At 37.4% G+C, this 21,675-nt stretch overlaps 1 protein-coding gene across 1 annotated transcript in view; it reads left to right on the forward strand.

Moving 5' to 3' along the window:
* The window catches only part of NBAS (NBAS subunit of NRZ tethering complex), a 336,980-nt gene that overhangs the window by 13,981 nt on the left and 301,324 nt on the right, over positions 1–21,675 (forward strand). The window contains exons 7-9 of the mRNA XM_060168734.1: positions 10,071–10,204; positions 12,116–12,249; positions 13,943–14,041. Of these exons, the coding sequence (XP_060024717.1) occupies positions 10,071–10,204; positions 12,116–12,249; positions 13,943–14,041 (367 nt within the window). The remainder of the gene's footprint in view (positions 1–10,070; positions 10,205–12,115; positions 12,250–13,942; positions 14,042–21,675) is intronic.

Consider the following 21,675-nt stretch of genomic DNA (forward strand, 5'->3'; position numbering starts at 1 on the left):
TTTTTAAATTGTTGACTTGCTTGTTTGATTCCTAATTAGATTGAAGGCAGGGCTTCTGCCTTACTCAGCTTTTTTTTTTTTTTTCGCATTCTTAGTGCCTAGCATGGTGTCTGACACATAGAAGGCACACAGTTTTTGACCATATCAAGTGGATAGTGGTAGTTGGGAACTATTAAAAAGATTTTTATGAATGAATCTATGAAAAAGTGTATTTGCTTGTTTCTTGTGAGTTAATTTTGTAAGTTCATGAGTGTGTGTGTATGTATGAGTATATATATATACATAATACATATATATGTATTATGTATATATATATAGACATATATAAGTTTATGGGTACTTGTCATGATATTCATGTTTTTTATTCCTGTTGTATGCAAGTGTGTATACATACCACAATTAGAACAATAAGGGTAGGTAGGAAGCCGTATTTGCTTAGTATCTTTCTGAAAGTAAATCGAAGGGGAGTAGTTTTTGTGAATTTCTAAACCTTGGGGCTTTAGCATTTTCTGAATTTGCTTCCTATAGTTTTTTCACCAGCACTTATTAAAGTGGACCAGGCTTGGCTTAAATAATGTATAAGGATCAAGAAGTTCCGAGAAGAATAACTTGGGGGTATTCAATTGCCTTTTCTCCCAGTGCGTCCCTTTTGTTGGGTGAGGGCTTGGGGAGCCTGCAGTGGGCTTCTGAGAAATGGTGCTCAGAATGTTGGAGTGATTCAGACAGGCAGCCCCTTTGAGCTTTGACATTAGACCCTACTCTGAATCAGTAAGTAAGCTGAGAAATCTGTAAGTTAACATGAAATTGGAAGATTAACCCTTCTGTATTTTACACAGATTGTGATATTTGTTAGAGCTTTTACTGTGTACAGTTAATGTGGCAGCATGAGTGAGGTAATAATGCTTTGAGAACTAATGTTTTATTTTGTTGGCTTCTGAATGTGTGGATTTACGACTTTAATGTGCATTAATGGCTTCTTTCCATTTCATGTAATGTGAGGTAGTGATCATTTGCTTATTATCTAACTCATCTTTATGGGAATAACTCTCGTATGCCAAATGATATTTCCTGCGTATGCCTGGAGAGAAGGAGCCGGATGGTTGTTAATGCGTTTCTGAAACTACATATCGTAGTCTGCAAACTGAAATAGGAGCTGTTTGGTTCCACTTCGGTATTTTTCAGTTATTGTTTTATAAAGTATATGCTGTTTGAGGATATTTAAATGTGGATTGCAACTTGTTGGCTATGTTTGCCAGGCCATAAATAGTAATTCAGTCTTCTCTTTCTATCCTGAATAGTGACCTAAAAATAGCACATGGAATTAGACATTTTCAGAGCTGTACTATGTTAATCAGGAGATTTTTCTCGTAGTTCTGATTTTGAGATACCATAAACCAGAGCTTCCCAATGCTGAGCAGCAGCTTGCCTAGTGTAGGTGGGCTGAGGTCCTGTCAGCCCTCCAGTGGCCTGGTGGCCCTCTGACAGCGTGAGCTCAGGCTGGTTGCCTCCAGTTTCCAGCAACCTCATCAATTTACCCATAGGTGCCATACAAACGTGATATTCTACGTGTGTCTTGACATGAAAAAGGTTGGGAAGCACAGACTGTTTGAAGCAGCCAGATTTTGAAATGAAACATTTCATTCTTGAACTGCGATTCAGGAACCTCAGGTTATATGGTAACTATTTCTTTCCATAACTTTTTTTTTTTTTTTTTTTTTGCGGTACGGGGGCCTCTCACTGCTGTGGCCTCTCCCGTGGCGGAGCACAGGCTCCGGACGCGCAGGCTCAGCGGCCGTGGCTCACGGGCCCAGCCGCTCCGCGGCATGTGGGATCTTCCCGGACCGGGGCACGAACCCGTGTCCCCTGCACCGGCAGGCGGACTCTCAACCACTGCGCCACCAGGGAAGCCCTATTTCTTTTCATAACTTTTAATAAATTTTTTTCCTGTTGAAAAAATAATGCACATTCTCAGTAAAAATTTTAGAAACTAAGAATGAGCAAAAGTAGAAAATAAAAATAAGCATACCATCCAGAGATAAGTACTATTAACATTCCATGATCTGTTCTTTCAGACATTTTTCTGGAAGTGCTTGTTACTATAGATATGCTCTGTGAAAGTAAAATGTTTTATAATCTGCTTTCTTCACTTAAAGATAGATTGTTAAGTCTTTTAGGTTGAAGTTAAAGAAGAACTTTCCGAAGTATCTTTTTTGATCTTTTTTTACTGGATAACTTCCTGAGTGTTAAGATGTAGGTCTCCCAATCATCCAAATTATCCGGAAAGTGCCTATAAATTTGATCTCTGAGGAGTAAGTACCTCACTGTTATACTTGATTTCACAAGCAAGGTAGAACCATCATTAGGCCTTTGTGCAGATAATTGTGTATAACATAGGTAGCAGGTTATTACATCTATGTTCATGGAGCTATTGGTTTATAGATTGTTTTTTCTTTTGGTAATGTTTTTCTGGTTTGGTATTAGAGTAGTGCTGGTCTCAAAATAATGAGTTGACAAGTGTCCCTTCTTTTTTTGTTTTATGCAAGAGTTTGTGTAAAATTGGAATTATTTCTTAATTGATAGAATTCACCAGTGAAACTTGGAATTTTGTGAGTAGGTTTTTAATTCCTAATTAAAATTTTATAATAGATACAAAGCTTTTTAAAATTTCAATTTCATCTTCTTTCGGTTCCAGTTTTTTTAATGGAATTTCCCCTAAATTTTAGCATATATTGGCTTAAAGTTGCTTGTAGTACTTCCTTATTATCCTTTCATTGTCTGTCAGACCTGTAGTGATGTCCCTCTTTTGTTCTTGATATTGGTAATTTGTGTTCTCTTTCTTTTCTCTTGATCGGTCAGGCCAGAGTTTTATCAGTTTATTAATATTCAATAAAAATAGGTTTTGATTTCTTTTTCTGTTGTTTTCTTTTGATTTTTGCTTTTATCTATATTATTTCCTTTCTTCTGCCTACTAGATTTAATTTCCTTATATTTGTCTAGATGGGATATGGAAATTTATATCACTGACTTTAAACCTTTTTTCCTCTGTAAGCATTTCAGCTTGTTGTAATATAAGCAGTTTTGTTATTGATATCTAATTCTGTTGTGGTCAGAGAAAATATTCAATATGATTTTAACCTTTTAAACTTATTGAGACTTGATTTATGGCCCAGCATATGGTCTGTCTTCAAAAGAATTTGATTCTTGCATATGCTGCAGTTTTTAGGTATCGTGGTTTATAAATGTTAATTACATTGAGTTGGGTTAGAGCTGTTCAAATTTTTATATATGCTGATTTTCTGTCTAGTTGTTCTGTCATTTCCTGAGAGAGGAGGGTTGACATTTCCAAATATAATTGTGTATTTTATTTTACCCGTTAGTTCTATCAGTCTTTATGTATTTAGGGGTTCTAGTTTATGGGTGCCTACACATATTATTTTGTCTTCTTGATGAAATGGCTCCTTTACTGTGATGGAATGTCCCTTTCTATCTCCAGTAATACTTTTTGTCCTGGATTCTATTTTGTCTAATATTATTACAGTCGCTCTAGCTTTTTTATGATTAGCATTTGCATGACATATTTTTTTCTCTTCTTTTTCATTTATCTGTATTAAATGTACATCTCTTATAGAAAGCATATAATTTGTCATGCTTTTTTTTCAGTGTGACAATTTCTGTCATTTAATTGTAATGTTTAGAACATTTACATTTTTTTAAACATCTTTATTGGAGTATAATTGCTTTACAATGGTGTGTTAGTTTCTTCCTTATAACAAAGTGAATCAGCTATACATATACATATATCTCCATATCTCCTCCCTCTTGCATCTCCCTCCCACCCTCCCTATCCCACCCCTCTAGGTGGTCACAAAGCGCCGAGCTGATCTCCCTGTGCTATGCGCCTGCTTCCCACTAGCTATCTATTTTACATTTGGTAGTGTATGTATGTCCATGCAACTCTCTCACTTCATCCCAGCTTACCCTTCCCTCTCCCCGTGTCCTCAAGTCCATTCTCTGCACCTGCATCTTTATTCCTGTCCTGCCCCTAGGTTCTTCAGAACCATTTTTTTTTAAGATTCCATATATATGTGTTAGCATACGATATTTGTTTTTCTCTTTCTGACTTACTTCACTCTGTATGACAGTCTCTGGGTCCATCCACCTCACTACAAATAACTCAATTTCATTTCTTTTTATGGCTGAATAACATTCCACTGTATATATGTGCCCCATCTTTATCCATTCATCTGTCGATGGACACTTAGGCTATTGTAAATAGAGCTGCAATGAACATCGTGGTACATGACTCTTTTTGAATTATGGTTTTCTCAGGGTATACGCCCAGTAGTGGGATTGCTGGGTTGTATGATAGTTCTATTTTTAGTTTTTTAAGGAACCTCCATACTGTTCTCCATAGTGGCTGTATCAATTTACATTTCCACCAACAGTGCAAGCGGGTTCCCTTTTCTCCACACCTTCTCCAGCATTTATTGTTTGTAGATTTGTTGATGATGGCCATTCTTACCGGTGTGAGGTGATACCTCATTGTAGTTTTGGTTTGCATTTCTCTAATGATTAGTGATGTTGAGCATCCTTTCATATGTTTGCTGGCAGTCTCTGTATCTTCTTTGGAGAAATGTCTATTTAGGTCTTCTGCCCATTTTTGGATTGGGTTGTTTGTTTCTTTGATATTAAGCTGCATGAGCTGCTTGTATATTTTGGAGATTAATAGAACATTTACAGTTAATGCAATTATTGGACTGGTTAGGTTTTACCTTCTTATTTTTCTATTTGTCCTATCTCTTCTCTGTTTCCTTTTAGCATTTGTTCTGGGGTTTACAATGTGCATTTAAAAATTATTTTATTACACAGTGTACATCCCTCCTACTCCTTTGTACTGTTGTCAAACTTTTTATAAATGCTAAACTGCCACAATATATATTTATATTATTATTTTTGTCCAGTAACTTTTTAAGGAATTAAAAAACAAGGGTAAATCTTTTATTTTTCCTTCTATTTTCCATTTCAGTTACTTTTCAACTTTTTCTTTCTGTAAACGTTTCCATTTGATAGTGTTTTCCTTCAACTTGAAGAAATTATTTAATATTTCTTGTAATGCAGGTCTGTTGATAAATTCTCTTATTGTTGGTCTGAAACCATCTTTGATTTTTGCTTTCATTTTTGTAAACTATTTTCTCTGGATATAGAATCCCAGGTTGACCTTTTTTTTTCTTTCAGCTGTTTAAAGATATCATTGCATTGTTTTGATGAGAAAGCAGCAGTCATTGCTGTTATTGTTTCTGTAGGTAGTGTGTCTTTTTTCTAGCTGCTTCTAAGATTTTCATTGATTTCACAAATTTGGTTCTCATGGGACTTGATTTTTTTTCTAGTTTTCCCGCTTTAGGTTGATTGAGCCTCTAAGATCAGTGGATTCATAGATTTCATCACATTTGCAAAATTTATGGACATTATTTAAAATTCAAGTAAAATTTCCTAACTTAGTCTCTTTTTTTAAGCTGTGGTGGGCAGCCTAGTCTGAAAGTAGTTACTCTCGGTTTTTTTTTTCTTTTAATTACAAAAGCAGTACATACTTTGAACAAATTCAAACAATGCTGAAGTAACAAAAAGATCGTTTTATCTTCTCAATTTGCATTCTTCATAGAAACTTATATTAATGGTTTAATATAAAGCCTTCTTTGCTTATATGAACCTGTACATAGATGGATTGACTTTTTTTAGGTAAAAAAACAAGATCATCTTATGTATTTTGTTCTTCAGCTTGCTCCCGCACTTACTGTATTGATGATGTCTTTCCCAGTCAGTGTGCACAGGTGTAATACAGTCTTTTAAATGAAGCCACAGCATTCCATTGTGAGAATGTGAACCACGTTTTATTTATCTGTTCCCCTCTTAGTAGAAATTTAGATTGTGTACAGTGGCTTGTTTTATTCTTTCTCTTCCCCTCTTTATCCCTTTCCCCCTCTAACAGCACTGGAAAAGACATCTGTTTGTCCATGGGTGTAGCATACAAAATGTAGCTACTGCCATATTTCCTTCCTGAAAGTTATACTTATTATACAACCATGTAAAAGGTATGATTATAAAGCTATTTCTTTTCTCCATTGTCAGCACCATATGTTACCTATTTCTAAAATATTCATCAGGTTAGGCAGAGGGAGAAAAGCATCTCATTTCCAATTTGCATATGTTTAGTTATATGGTAGGGCATATGTCAAGTTGCTTTTTTTTTTTTGTGAATTGTTAGATCATATCCTTTTGACTATATTCCTCTTGGATTATCTGACTTTTCCTTATTGACTATTTTCTTACTTGACTATTTCCTTATTATTTCTATATAGTATGAATGTTACCCTTTGTCATATATGTTGCAGATATTTTTCCCAATCCATTTGTCTTTTAAATGTGTTATAGTGTCTTTTTTTTTCCATGGAGCATTTTTTTTTTGGTAACCGCATTTGTCACTTTTTTTTCCTTTATAGCTTCCAAGTTTTGTATGCTTTCACCTTTCTTATTCTAGGATTGTAAAAATTTTCTCATGTCTTCTACTAACACTTTAATTTCAAACATTTAAATATTTAGCTCCTCTGCATGGCTTTTTTTTTTTTTTTGCAGTACGCGGGCCTCTCACTGTTGTGGCCTCTGCCATTGCGGAGCACAGGCTACGGACGCGCAGGCTCAGCGGCCATGGCTCAGGGGCCCAGCCGCTCCGCAGCATGTGGGATCTTCCCGGACCGGGGCACGAACCTGTGTCGCCTGCATCGGCAGGCGGACTCCCAACCACTGCGCCACCAGGGAAGCCCCTGCATGGCTTTTAGCGCCACTAGTTTACTCTTACTCACTGGTTCTTGATGTAAAAGTCAAAGTTGGGAGAGAGTGTTCATTGAACCCTTGGTGATCGTCCCATGGTCACACCCAGCTGTTTTATGGCAGCACTGAGAATAAAACCCGGTGTTCCTTCTTTGTAATTTTTTCCCTTTCCCAGTTCTAGTTTGGGTACGTGAGCACTGGATTGAAGTGTGCTCCTTTAGCCCTTGAGTGCTGTTGTGTCCCAGCCGAGCACGAAATGCTGGTGATGAAGTTATGAACAATACGGACACAGCACCTGACATTTTGGAATTTATAGTTTAATGCATAAGGCAGACAATAAAAAGTAGACAAATATATACTGATATGGGATAAGAGCTGTGAAAGACATGAAATCATTGGAATGGAGAAGAACAACGGAGCCTCGAGGCTGCTTAGACAGGGTGGTCGGAGCACACTGCCTAAGCAAGCAAGATTTAAATTGAGACGTGAAAGATGGAAGGGAGCCAGGGACCGGTTCGGGCAAGAGTATTCCAGGCAGAGCAGACAGCACTGACAGGAGCTCTGAGGTGCAAGCAAGCTCGGCAGTGGGGCAGGTTGAAGGGGCCGCAGCCCAGTGCAGGGTGAGCGCGGCTGTAAGTGGTTTCGCCAGCAACCTGGCAGCTGTCACACTGCTGGTTAACTTTATCATCAGCCCGTTTCAGTACTTTCCAGAAAACTCCGTTGACACTGGCTTTGTACAAATCTGTGCTGTTCGTTCCTCTCCAAAACCACACAGGGTGCTGAAAAAATCTGATGATAATGTCTTTACTTTCACATTGTTATGGGAAATCTTCTCTTGTAATGAAAACATACCTTTATCTGGGTCAAAACACATGCCGAGTTTTCTGGAGCTGCTGGTTATAACTGGAAGTAATAGTTAAAACAAAGTCCCTTCAGGTGGAACTTACTTCAGACAGATACGGAAGGTAGTACATAAATCTGTTTATCCTCCTGTCAAAATGAAGAGGAAAGATGTTATCGCAGGTAAAACAGAGACAGTGGAAACATGTTGCTGTGTTTCTTTAGAACGTGAATATTTTTCAGGGTATTAAATTGTCCTCTTGCTGGTGTTTGTGTAGCATCTGTGTATTTGCGGGTCTTGAAGTATTCTGTTGTTTATCATTTTGTGCTTAAGTTTACTTCCAAGTTTCATTGTTTTTTAAAGCTGAGGACAGAGAACTGATCTTTTTCTTCATTTTATTCTCACCTTAAAAAAATTGCTTTTCCAAAGTGTATGCAGTATTTCGTTAGGCTTTAATAAAATTCCCTAGACCCTCCTGTGTTCAGGGGCCTCTCTTGGCTTTTTTTGGCATGCTTTTTACCTTTGAGAAATAGTCAAAATGAAGAAACTCGTTGACATCTGGTATACTTTTCCTGTATACAGAACGTATTTTACATATATTGCAGAGATGAGGGGGGTTTAAATTCTACCGTACCTCTGTTAGGTGGAGAGAAGACTTCAGTTATATAATTCACGTTTAATTGTTAGCCCCTGAGGAACGGTAAACCCTTAGCATTACTTTACCCCGTTACTGTAGATTTTTCTAAGAGGCTGGGGCTTTGCTCATTAGTGAAACGTTAATCACTTTCTGTTCCAGGTCCTGGGATGGCAGTGTTGAGTAAGACATTGTCTCAGAGACTTGTGGGGGAAATAATCATGTAAACACCATCGTCTGATGTGATAAGTACTATGAGAGACTTCTGTACAGTATATTTGGGGGCACGTAGAAGAGGGCAGTCAGTTCTGAAGAGTGTCAAAGAAGGAAGAGGTGACAGTTTGTTACCACAGATGGTTTAACAAGCAAGTACCCTCGGAGTAGCACTGGAGATGAACATTCTAGGGAGAAGCAACAATGTGCATGAAAGACACAGACTGGAGTATGCATGGTTTATTTGCCAGGTGGTGTGTTATTGGTGGGTCATTAGGTGTATGATGGAGGAAGGGCGGGGAGGTGAATTGGAAAGCTCTGATGGAACCATTGGTGAAGGGCCTTTTATGCATGTGGAGGAGTTTGGACTTGATTTTTTTGGAAATGGATAAACCAGGGATTTTAAAGCAGGGGAAAGATGTGATTTCTTCATCTTTCTCTTTTACAAAGATAACTTCGGGTACTATTGAGGAAGGATTAGAGGGGAAGAGCCTGAAAGTGGGAAGACCTGTTAGGAGGCTGTCATGAGAGTCTAGGCCAGAGATGATGAAAGCCTGAATTGCGACATTAGCAGAGGAATAGAGAGAAGGCAATAAATTTCAGAAACATTTCTGAGTCAGTAATCCTCAGGCTAAATCCAGGCTCTGACTGAGGGGCCGTGTGTTGTAATGAAGTGCACACTGCATGGGAAGGCAGCATGCTTACGTTCTGGGTTTGTTCTGATCGTGACTCCTGGTGTCACCTTGAGGCTCCTAATCATTTGGAATTTTTGCTGGTAAAGGGAAGGCACTGGTCCTACCTGGCTCTTCAGTTCTGGGATTCTAATAAGGGGAAACAGGAGCAAAGGAAACATCAGAAACCTCAGACAAGCCTAAAACAGTTTAGAGTTTCACAGCCCCTTTCTCTTTTGCAGCTGGTAGCCTTTCTTTTGTTGTACTGAAAAATTCAGAACAGAAGAAAATACCGGTGTTGGATTATTAAGGTGTTGATTCTCAAAATCTTATAATTTTGTAATTGATTGAGAACAGTTCCTGATCAGTTGCCTAATATACATATGTATTCTTTTCTCTTTCTAATTCTGTGTCAGTATACTCCCACTTTGTTTTTCTTTACCATCTATATTTGAAATACATATCTAAAAGATCTCAGTTGACATTTTGAGTTTTGTTTTTTGTTTTTTGCTTTTGGAGGAACTTAACTCACTGAATTGGAATAGTTTTCTGCTTAATCTTTATGCTTTTGATCTCTCGTAATTTCATAAGTATTTTGAGGTATATCGTTCCTGAGCCTTTACCAGATGAGGGCTTGCTCAGCATTCAGCACACCACTGGTGTCAGTAGACTTTGCTTCTTAAGTAAGTGGGACAAGACTTGTCACGGTTTACATTTTCCACTCTTACTTGAAGTGGCTTTCTGGGAGCTGTTCTTTTCTACTGAACAGGAGTTTTAGAGACCCTTAGGAAATGATGTCATACTTGAATACTCTCTTTAGCTGCAGGAACTATAGGTATTAACTATCTTAATAATGTTAAAAGCACTTCTTTTCTTTTCATTCTAGTTCCAAAAGACCCAAAACCCCAGTGGAGATGTGTGGCATGGAGTTACGATTGCACCCTGCTGGCCTATGCCGAAAGCACGGGAACTGTGAGAGTGTTTGATCTCATGGGAAGTGAACTCTTTGTTATAATCCCGGTATGTACATACCTTAAACTGAAAACATATTTTTTTTGACTACCTTTCATGTATAGGTACTTGAATGAATGAATGTGATGAGAGGAACTATAAATGTAAATCAGAATAATAAGCTGTGAACTTAAGATGCTTAGATCTGGTTAGAGATCTGTACGTTAAGTATTTATTCTTTGCATTTTGTAATGCACTAACCAGACATAATCTACCATTATTGTAAGATGGTAGTAAGTAAATACTAAATAGAGGTGCAGAAAGCTGTTGTAAAGTTCCAGCGTAGGAAAGAAGTCAGTGGGCCTTTGCAACAGAACCAGCCTGGGAGGAGTTAGAATTTGTTACCCTAAAGGGATAGAAACTGAAATGGAGAGTGGAGAAAAAAATTAATGGTGGTAGTAACTTATATTTGTGTAGTGCTTTGTACTTTATTAATGACTTTGATATACATTCCTGTTTAATATTCACAACACCCTTTGAGTAGATTGGGTACTTATTACCCTCATTTTACAGTTTAGAGAGCATAAATTGTGAGGAAGTAAAATGACTTTTCCCGTGGTAATCCAGTTAATTAGTGTCTCTTTTAGGAATTCGGGGCTCTTTACTTTGTATCCTCCTTCCTCAAGTGAATAAAATAAAGGGGCAGGTAGAACAGTGGTTCTAACTCTGGCTGCATCTTAGAATCACCTGCAAAGCTTTATAAAGAAAAGAAAAAGAAAAACTAAACAAATTGCTGGGTTGTCCAGGCTCCCCCCACTGAGAGTCTGACTTAATTGATCTGAGTGAGCCCTGGACTTTAATGTTTCAAGTCTTTCAGCTGATTCTAATGAGAAGCTAGGAGTGAGAACCAAGGATATAGAGAATGATTTTTGTTCAGAAATGTGTGGAAAAACTTGAAAGAGTACATTGGGCTCCTGGTATAGAAGTTCTGGGGAACCAAACTAAGTAGGTTGAGTTACTATTTTCTAGACTAGCATTGTCTAATAGAAATGTAATGTGAGCTATATATGTGATCACGTGTGTAATTTAAAATTTTTTAGTAACATTAAGTTAAGCAGGTGAAATTTATTTGATATATTTTATTTATTACAACATATCTAAAATGATTACATGTTGAAATGACAGTGTAAAAATGATTGATGAAATATTTCACGTTCTTTCTTTGGTACTAAGTCCTTGAAATTTGGCGTGTATTTTTATATTTATAGCATATCTCAATTTGGACTAGCCATGTATCAAGTGTTCAGCAGCTACATGTGGCTGCCCTGTTTTATTGAGCGGTTCTAGACAATGAGGAGCCATTCAGTGTAGGAAACTTCATTATGTGCTTCACTGTGTGTGCTAAGGTGCACATGCCCTCCAGATCCTCAGCAAATACAGCTTGATATTTAGTTGATAGAAAAAGGCTGGCATTGAGTGAGTGTTTTAAGTGCCTTCCCTTTAAATTGCTGATTAGGCAAATGGAAGTAACATTTGGAGCAAATGCAGGCATTTTTCTTTTTTTCTTTTTTTTTTTTAGCATTGGTTACTACTGGCAGTGGAAATTAACATTTGAGAGCTTATGTCTGAATTCTATATGGTAGAATTCTTTGAGGCAGAATGATAGCATTAGTTTTTTTTTTTTTTTTCTTCTTTTTTTGCAATGGAAGTATAGTCTGAACAGAAATTCACCTACTAGGTGAACATCTCACCCAGAGAGGCTTCTGTGGTTCCAGCCTGTGGTTGGGGGAGGGCTGGTCTAGAGTTGGGTGTCTAGTTCTAGGCACTTAGGCTTACATGATTCTTCACAGACGATCAATTCTGGGCTATCTTACTTAAAGGATACCTGGCAGGGCTAGTGTCTTGAATGTCCTTCAGTTATACATATGTTAACTTCTATCTAGTATCTTTTTAGTAACTTAATTTCCTCCTCTTTCACAGGCATCTAGTTTAGCAGGTGATCTGAGCTATGCCATTGCTGGGTTGATATTTTTAGAGTATAAAGCAAGTGCACAGTGGTCTGCAGAACTCTTGGTCATCAATTACCGAGGAGAACTTAGAAGCTACCTTGTAAGGTAAAAATGCACTTTATTTGGGATGCCCTGTTTGAAATAATGTTTATTTCTCTGCTTTAGTGTCAGATTTTGGTGCTTTTTTTTCCTTTTAGCATTTTATTATGAAAAATTACAAATATAAAAGGAAGGTTGAAAGACTTTTATAGTGAACTCTGATATACCTCCACTTAAATTCTGTTTAGCATTTTACTATACTTGCTGTGTCATATTTTGACCCATCTTTCTATCTGGCCATTATTCAGTTCTATTTTTTAATATATTTCAGAGTCAGTACATATATACTTTAGCATGCATATCATTAATTAAAGTTCATTAATTCAAGTTCAATATTTGCTTATAGTTTTCTTTCATTTGAAATAAAATTTGCATACAGTGAAATGCACAGATCTTAAGTGTACCAGCCCGTGAGTTATGGCGAATGCATACACTTGTGCAAGTCAAACCCCTGTCAAGATACAGAACATTACCATCATGCTATTAAGTTCCCTCATGCCTCTTCCCAGTAAATCTTTGTCCACACCCACCCTCAGAGCAACTGCTGTTTATAATTTTTTTCCATCATAGATTAGTTTTGCCTGTTCTAGTGATTTACATTAACGGCCTCAGAGAGTATGTACTCTTTTGTCTAAGTCTTTCCTTCAGCTTATCTTGAGATTCATCCTTATTTTTACATGTATCTGTAATTTCTTCTTTTTATGGCTGATTGGTATTTCATTGTATGAGTATCTCGTTTGTCTTAGTTTGGGTTGCTGTGACAGAATACCATAAACTGGGTGGCTTATCAACAACAGAAATGTATTTGTGACAGTTCTGGAAGCTGGAAGTCTGCGATCAGGGTGCCAGCATGGTCAGGTTCTGGTGAGGGCCCTCTTCTGGGTTGCAGACTGCCGACTTCTCCTTGAATCCACACATGGTGGAAAGAGAGCTAGTTAGCTCTCCAGCCTCTTCTTATAAGGACACTAATCCCATTCATGAGGGTTCCTTTCTTTTGCCCTACCTAATAGATCCCAAAGACTCCTCCTCCAAGTACCATCACATTGGCATCAGGGTCTTATATGAGTTTTGGGGTATACAGACATTCAATCTATGGGGGTCACAAACCTTCAGTCCATAACACTCATGATTTGTTTATCCATTCTTCTCTTGATGGACCTCTAAGTTTCTGGTTTCGTGAATAAGGCTGCTATGACTAATCTCGTACAAGTCTTTTTTTTTTTTTTAAATATTTATTTATTTATTTGGCTATGCCGGGTCTTAGTTGCAACACGTGGGATCTTCATTGCCACATGTGGGATCTTCTTTGAGGCATGCAGGATCTAGTTCCCTGACCAGGGATCGAACCCCGGGCCCCCTGCTTTGGGAGCACAGAGTCTTAACCGCTGGACCATCAGGGAAGTCCCTGTACAAGTCTTTATGGATATATGCTTTCATTTCTGTTGGGTCAGTATCTTTGAGTGGAATTGCTGAGTCATAGGGTGGATAGTTTGATTTTATAAGAAATTGCCAGAGCTTTTTCAAAGTGGTCATATCATTCATATTCCTACTAATAATTTATCAGAGCTCTGGTAGTTTTATATCCTCAGCAGTATTTGGTGGTGTCTATCTTTTTAATTTTAAACATTTTAATGGGTATATAGTGGTATCTCACTGTGGTTTAATGGTATTTATTTCTTATTTACCTTCTTGAATGTAGTGTTGGAACAAATCAGAGCTATCAAGAGAGTCACTGTTTCAGCTTCAGTAGTCATTATCCTCATGGAATCAACACAGCTATTTACCATCCTGGGCACAGGTAAGCAACTGTTTGCTCTCGTATTTGGTGGAGTATTAGGTGGATGTAGAAGTCTTGGCACAGTTTCAGAGAGAAGAAGTTGTCCGTTCTGATTTTTATTTTGGTTTCTTTATTTCCTCCCCTTGTGTATAGTTATCCTAACGTCCATAATATTGTTGCAGTCATCTTCTGAACATGGGCTCAGTAGTTGTGGCTCGCAGGCTCTAGAGCATAGGCTCAGTAGTTGTGGTGCATGGGCTCTGTTGCTCCAGGGCATATGGGATCTTCCCAGACCAGGGATTGAACCCGTGTGCCCTGCATTCGCAGGCGGATTGTTAACCACTGTGCCACCAAGGAAGTCCCTGTTGCAAGCATCTTCTGAACATTGATGCTCATCTGTTTGGCAGACTGAGCTTCTCTTGAGTCCGATCGGGCACTGGGAATATCCATTGAGGAATATCTTCTCTCTTAGTTCTCTAAATTTTATTTTTCTTATCTGTAAAATGAGGTTAATACATAACACATAGCATTGTTGAGAGAGTTAAAAAATAGTGCATGTGAAATGCCCTTGCATAGAAGGGCCTCAATAGATGTTCTTCCCTTCTCCTTTCCTTCTTTGCAAGTTAGGGCTGCATTGATTGCTGCATAGTCGATTCCTACCACTACAGGCACAACTGTGGATTCAGTTCCAGACCCCTGCAATAAAGGGGATGTTGCAATACAGCAAGTCACACGAATTTTTTGATTTCCTAGTGCCTATAAAAGTATGTTTACACTCTACTGTAGTCTGTTAAGTGTGCAGTAGTATTCTGTCTAAAAAAAATGTAAATAGCTTAATGAAAAAATACAAAACAACAAACAATTACAACAGTAACATCAGAGATCACTGATCACAGATCACCATTAACAAATATAATAATAATGAAAAAATTTGAAATATTGAGAGAATTACCTCTCAATATTTGCTGATCTAGTAGGTGTAAAAGAGTATCTCATTGTAGTTTTAGTTTGAGTTTCCCTGATAACTGATGAGATTGAGAAACTTTTCATGTGATTGGCCATTCATATTTCTTATCTGTAGAATGCTTTTTTATATCATTTCTTATTTTTTTATTGGGTGTTTGATCTTGACATTCTTCTATAATCTGGACATTAATTCTGGGTTGATTATATGCATGATGAGTATCTTCTCCCAACATGTGACTTTTTTTTCCTTATAATTTACCTTTTATGAATTATATCTGCACGTAGTTCCAAGTATTAAATAGTTTGAAAAACTGACTCCTCCACCCAATTTCTTGCTTTCCAAAGGTAACCACTTTTAGCTCATTTTATTTTTTAAAAATTTTTATTGGAGTATAGTTGATTTAAAATGTCATGTTAGAGTCTACTGTACAGCAAAATGAATCAGTTATGCATATACATATATCCACTATTTTTTAGATTCTTTTCCCATATAGGTCATTACAGAGTATTGAGTAGAGTTCCCTGTGCTATACAGTAGGCCCTTATTAGTTATCTATTTTATTGTAGTGTGTATATGTCAATCCCAATCTACTAATTTATCCCTCCCTACCCCCTTTCTCCCTGGTAACCGTGTTTGTTTTTTATATCTGCGACTCTATTTCTGTTTTGTAAATATTTTCATTTGTACCATTTTTTTAGGTTCCACATATAAATGATATCATATGATGTTTGTTTTTCTCTGTCTGACTTACTTCACAGTATGACAATCTCTAGGTCCATCCATGTTGCTGCAAATGACATTATTTCATTCTTTTTTATGGCTGGGTAATATTCCATTGTATATTTGTACCATATCTTTTTTAAACATTCCTCTGTCAATGGACATTTAGGTGCTTCCGTGTCCTGGCTGTTGTAAATAGTGCTTAGCTTATTTTAGGTGATTCCTTTGGCTCTTTTGGTGAATCACAACCTTCTGTAACCTCCTAAGAAAGAATTCATGGGAAGTATATTTTTTGAGGGCTTGTATGTCTAAAGATGCTCTTGAGAATTTTAATGTTACTCTAGTGTAAAATCCATTTTTTTTTTTGGTCTATTTTTTTGGTCCCCCTTCTGTCTGAAAGCTGAGATTTTATTTTATATTTTCCCCCAGTGTTCTGAAATTTGACTGTGTTATGTCTTGGAGTAGGTTTTTTTGTTTTTTTTTTTTCAAATATCCATGGTGTTGGCCATTCAATTTGGATACTCACCTTTGGGAAAATTCACTGAATTATTTCTTTGATTATTTCTTCCCCTCTATTTCCTCTCTTCTCTCCAGAATGTCTATTATCTAGATGTTGAGTATCCTGGACTCACCTTTAATTTTCTCATTCTCTTTTTTTCCCCTTTGTTGTTGTTGAAAAAGAGAAGTAAAAGATTATTTTAATTTTTTCTGTGTAGCTATTTACTTAAGGAAGAAAGTAGTTTGAAGCACTATTGATATCTATTATAAATATAATGAATTGATACATATGATCTTGTTTAGAAAAAAATCATGTATTCTGGTTAATTTTTTCTGATATATCTTCTATTTACTATTTCTTCTGTGCCTTATCTCTTTTTAAAACTAGTCATTGTATTTTTAGTTTCATTGTATTTTTACTTTCATTTTTTATATTTCTCATTTCTAGAAGTTCTATGTAGTTATTTTAAGAATCTTTCTTAGGAAGGGAGAAAAAGGAACTGAAATGAGTATTCAGTGAGCCACTAGTTGTTTTGAGGATTAAATACATAATGGATATTCAGGAAATGATAGGATTGAATAAATATAATACTATTAATTTTTACCTTTTGATTTGTGTAGATCCTGTCTTGAAGAGTCTGTTGGTATATCCTTAAGAAATTTGAAGATCAGTTTCAAAAGTCTAGCCAATTAAAAAATTTAAAAATTAAGAAAGAATTTTCTAAATACAATAAATCTGAAATGCTAATACAACTTTGTTTTACTTTAGATGAAGCTGAGTGATCACATTCAGAGTAGAATTCTTCACATTTTATAAAATTGAATGTAATTGTATAAGCTGCAAATAATTGTTTTCGTAAATCAAATATTTCTTTTGATGATAAAATAAACATTATAAGAAAAAGAAAATTGTGTTTGTTTTTTTTGCGGTACGCGGGCCTCTCACTGCTGTGGCCTCTCCCGTTGCGGAGCACAGGCTCCGGACGCGCAGGCTCAGCGGCCATGGCTCACGGGCCCAGCCGCTTCGCGGCATGTGGGATCCTCCCGGACCGGGCCACGGACTCATGTGCCCTGCATTGGCAGGCGGGCTCTCAACCACTGCGCCGCCAGGGAAGCCCGAAAAGTGTGTTTTTTAAAAATAATTAATTAATTAATTTATTTTTGGCCACGTTAAATTTTCATTGCTGCGCGCGGGCTTTCTCTAGTTGTGGCGAGCGGCGGCTACTCTTCATTGCGGTGCGCGGGCTGCTCATTGCGGTGGCTTCTCTTGTTGCGGAGCACGGGCTCTAGGCGCGCGGGCTCAGTAGTTCTGGCACACAGGCTCAGTGGTTGCGGCTCGCAGGCTCTAGAGCACAGGCTCAGTAGTTGTGGCGCCTGGGCTTAGTTGCCCCTCGGCATGTGGGATCTTCCCGGAACAGGGTTGGGACCCGTGTCCCCTGCAATGGCAGGTGGATTCTTAACCACTGCGCCACCAGGGAAGTCCCTGTGTTGTTCTTTAGTCTTGTCAACTTCTTATATAAAGTATGGCCTTTTAATGTTTGTTCTTATGTTTCAGATCTTGTATTTTCCTTGCGTGGCTTCACTAATGTGTCGTCACTAAATTCTGCTGCTAGAAGGGGGATGGAATGTGTTTTGCTTTGACATGCTTAGTTCTCTGTTGTGAATTTTGCCAAGGCTAGACAGTGCATACTCACAGTGTCACCATATATCGCACCCGTGATACTCCAATTGCTGGTTTGATTTTTGTTGAGGGTGACCTATTTCTTTATGTTTACATCTTCTTTGATACCATGTTTTATTATATAAACCCCAAGCGAGGTTTGCTCTTTTAAGTCCTTTTCTTGGTTTAGTTCAACTTACTTTTATTGTTTTAGTGCAGTTATTAATATCTTTCTCAGCACTTATATACATTAAAAAAATTAATCTATTGTCCCTTAAAAAGTATATGTGTTCTGTTAGGGGAATTGTCTGCCTGTATTAGTAAAGATTGATGAGGTAGAAAGTCTGTTCTGTTGTTATTTGGCCTTTCCATTACTGTCTTATTTATCGTGGCTTGCTGTGTGCAACACAATGTTAGGTTTGTGGAAGATATAAAGATGGAGAACAATCCTGACTTCAAGGTCTCATATTCTTGAATGAGAAATAATATACACGTATATGTATATGCATATGTGGTTGACCCTTGAATGACATGAGTTTGAGCTGCGCAGGTCCACTTATACATGGATTTTTTCCACTAAATACATGCTATAGGAATACATGATCTCCGGTTGGTTGAGTATTACATGCATGCGTGGATAGGGAGGCCTGACCATAAAGTTATACACAGATTTTTGACTGCTAGTGGTGGGGATTGGTGCTCCTAACCCGTTACTGTGCTGTTCAGGGGTCAACTGTATATCTAAAATATATATATATATATATGTAATGTCAAATATATATATTTCTTTCTCTATTTAAATATGTGTGTGTGTACATATGTACACATACACACACATATATAACAGGATTGCAAACTGGAAAGAAGTAAGGGCCTTAAAAGAGTGCACATATAGTGATGTGGGGATCCAGATAAAGGAGATATTATTTCCTTGGAGGATCAGGGGAGTATGGCAGGTGGCATTAGGACTTACTTTGCAGAATGGATATGATCTGGACATGATGGGTGTTCCAGACAAAGTGACATTGTGAACAGTGACAAGAGGCAGGAAGCCACAGTTTATATTTGGAAAATTTCAAGTGGTGCGGCTTGGCTGACACTGTAGGGTGTGTGTAGGAGGGGAGTAGAGGTGATAGTTGTGGTGGGAGAATGGGTGTGTGAAAGGCAGGTAATTGGGAGTGTTAATTGGCTTTTCTGTTCTTTAAGGAACTCGGATTTTTGAGATGAGGAAACATATCAGCTATGCTTTGAGGAATGTTGATTTAGTTTGGAGATACTAGTGGCTGGGTGGCTCATAGGTGATTATATACTAGTTCAGGCCACAGGCAACTAGGACCTATTCATTTTCATACATAGAATTACTATGTATACATATATATCGTACTTTATTAATTTTGAAATTTTAATTAATAGGTCTTATATTTCCAATTAAAATTTCAGATAATTGAAGGCAAAAAATACATGCAATGTACATTTAAGCAATAACATCTAGTATAAGAGCTCTGTTTGTCAATTGGTACCTCTCCATCCGTGGGCTCCTTGGATGACTGACTAATTTCTTGAGTGGAGAAGAAAAATTATTATGTTTCTTTCTTTTGATTTTTCTCTTCCCTTTTTCTTCTCTTATATTTTGTATTCTTCTGCCCCACATTTTTGTTTTATTTTTCTTGTCTTTTTTAAAAGAGGTGCATTTTATGTCTTAATCTTTGGCTGTTTTTTTTGCTTTGTTTAGTTTATTTCATGATGACTATTCTGTTGTCTTGGTTTTTTACAAAGGATCAGTATTAGACTTCTTTTTTCCCAGCACTATTTCAGGAGTGTAAGTGGGGTTCACTTGGGACCGTAGGTTTGAAATGATCATACATTCAATAGTTATTACATGATAATAACTTGTCATAAGTCAGATTACCTTATTCCTTCTTAAGCCTTTCAGTTTTTGGCCTAGGATGTAGGTACATAAAGGTATTTCTGGGGCTTCCCTGGTGGCGCAGTGGTTGAGAGTCCGCCTGCCGATGCAGCGGACATGGGTTCGTGCCCCGGTCCGGGAAGATCCCACATGCCGTAGAGCGGCTGGGCCCGTGAGCCATGGCCGCTGAGCCTGCGCGTCCGGAGCCTGTGCTCCACAACGGGAGAGGCCACAGCAGTGAGAGGCCCGCGTACCGCAAAAAAAAAAAAAAAAAGTTATTTCTGGGGGAATGGTCTCAAAAATTTTGGAAAGGTAAGTACATTATGAAACCACAGGAGGAGGGCTTCTTCTTGGTTCTGCAATCATGCACAATTTTTGATAGCAATCAACTTGGAGATGGACGACTGCATTAAAGTTTCTGAATGAAAATTGTTATAAAGCAAGGAATATGTGTAAATGCCCTCTTGTGTATGACAGAATATTGCTAGATTGTTTATATTTTCCATTATCTGGTCTTTTAAGGAAAGAAGCTGAAATATTCATCACATTTTTATTTATTTTTGGTTACTCTGGTAATGTGATGGTGTGATATTTACCATCCACAAGGATTTTGTAAATGTGAAATATATCAACCAGAGTGGAGTTAGGATAAATTGGTAATATACAAACTCAAGGTTTTATGAAATTCACTGTTTTGCTTGATGCTGTGAACCTGTGATAGAGTTTTATTTATAAATCAGGCACAGTAAGAGAATATTGGAGTTGCCAGCATCACTGTTCTTGTGCTGTGGGGCCGTTATGAAGTAAAATAAGGCTTTCGTGAACACAAGAACTACAGTACCTCGGCAGTCTGTATCTGATGACGTGGATGGCTGTTAAGTGCCTAAAGTGTGGGGTACACCAGCCAAAGGGGGGACTCGCCTCCTGGGCTGCGTGGAGCAGGACGGCACGGGAGGGTGCAGGATTTCGCTACACTACTCAGAATGGCGTGCAGTTGAAAACTTATGAACCGTTTCTGGAATTTTCCATTTAATATTTTTGGACTGCAGTTGACTGTGGGTAACTGAAATTGCAGGAGGCGAAACTGTGGATAAGTGGGACTACTGTATCCTGCTTTCAATAGGTTTTTTTTTTTGAGGTTTTGATCCTAATTTTACTGTAAATTTCTACAAGCCATATCTGCCTTATTCAACTTTGAATCTCCAATAGTTCCTTGGTAACTACACAAAGATAGTGTTTGAAGGTAACTTTTTCTAGATCCTGAATTACATCTCAACAAAGACAAAAGCTAGAAAACATGTCTCCTTTCTTGGGCCCTTTTGAGAAACCACCCATTCTCAGAATCCTTGATGACTCTTTGATACTAATTTTAAGTGTATAATTCAATGATTTTTAGTAAATGTATAGACTTGTGCAAACACTACTCCAGTCAGTTTTAGAATATTTCCATTGTCCCTAAAAATCTCTCATGCCTGTGAGTTTCGTGGAATGTAAATCACACCTCAGTAAAACTGTAAAAAATAAAGGAATGCATAAGAAAGAAAAAAAAGATCCTTTAAGCAGGCTTTCATTTGAACACTTTTATCTTTTTTTAATTAAAAAATTACTTTAAATTTATATACAGTAAAATATACTCTTTTTGGTGTACATTGCTTTTTAAAAAAATTTTATTGAAGTATAGTTGATTTGCAATGTGTTAATTTCTTCTGTACAGGAGTGATTCAGTTATACATATGCATGCATATATATATTCTTTTTATTTTCTTTTCCATTATGGTTTCTCACAGGATATTGAATATAGTTCCCTATGATATACAGTAGGACCTTGTTGTTTATCCATCCCATACATAATAGTTTGCCTCTGCTAATCCCAAACTTCCATTCCTTCCCTCCCTTACTTCCCC

This window comes from Lagenorhynchus albirostris, chromosome 13 (assembly GCF_949774975.1).
Source record: "Lagenorhynchus albirostris chromosome 13, mLagAlb1.1, whole genome shotgun sequence".
NCBI lineage: Eukaryota > Metazoa > Chordata > Mammalia > Artiodactyla > Delphinidae > Lagenorhynchus > Lagenorhynchus albirostris.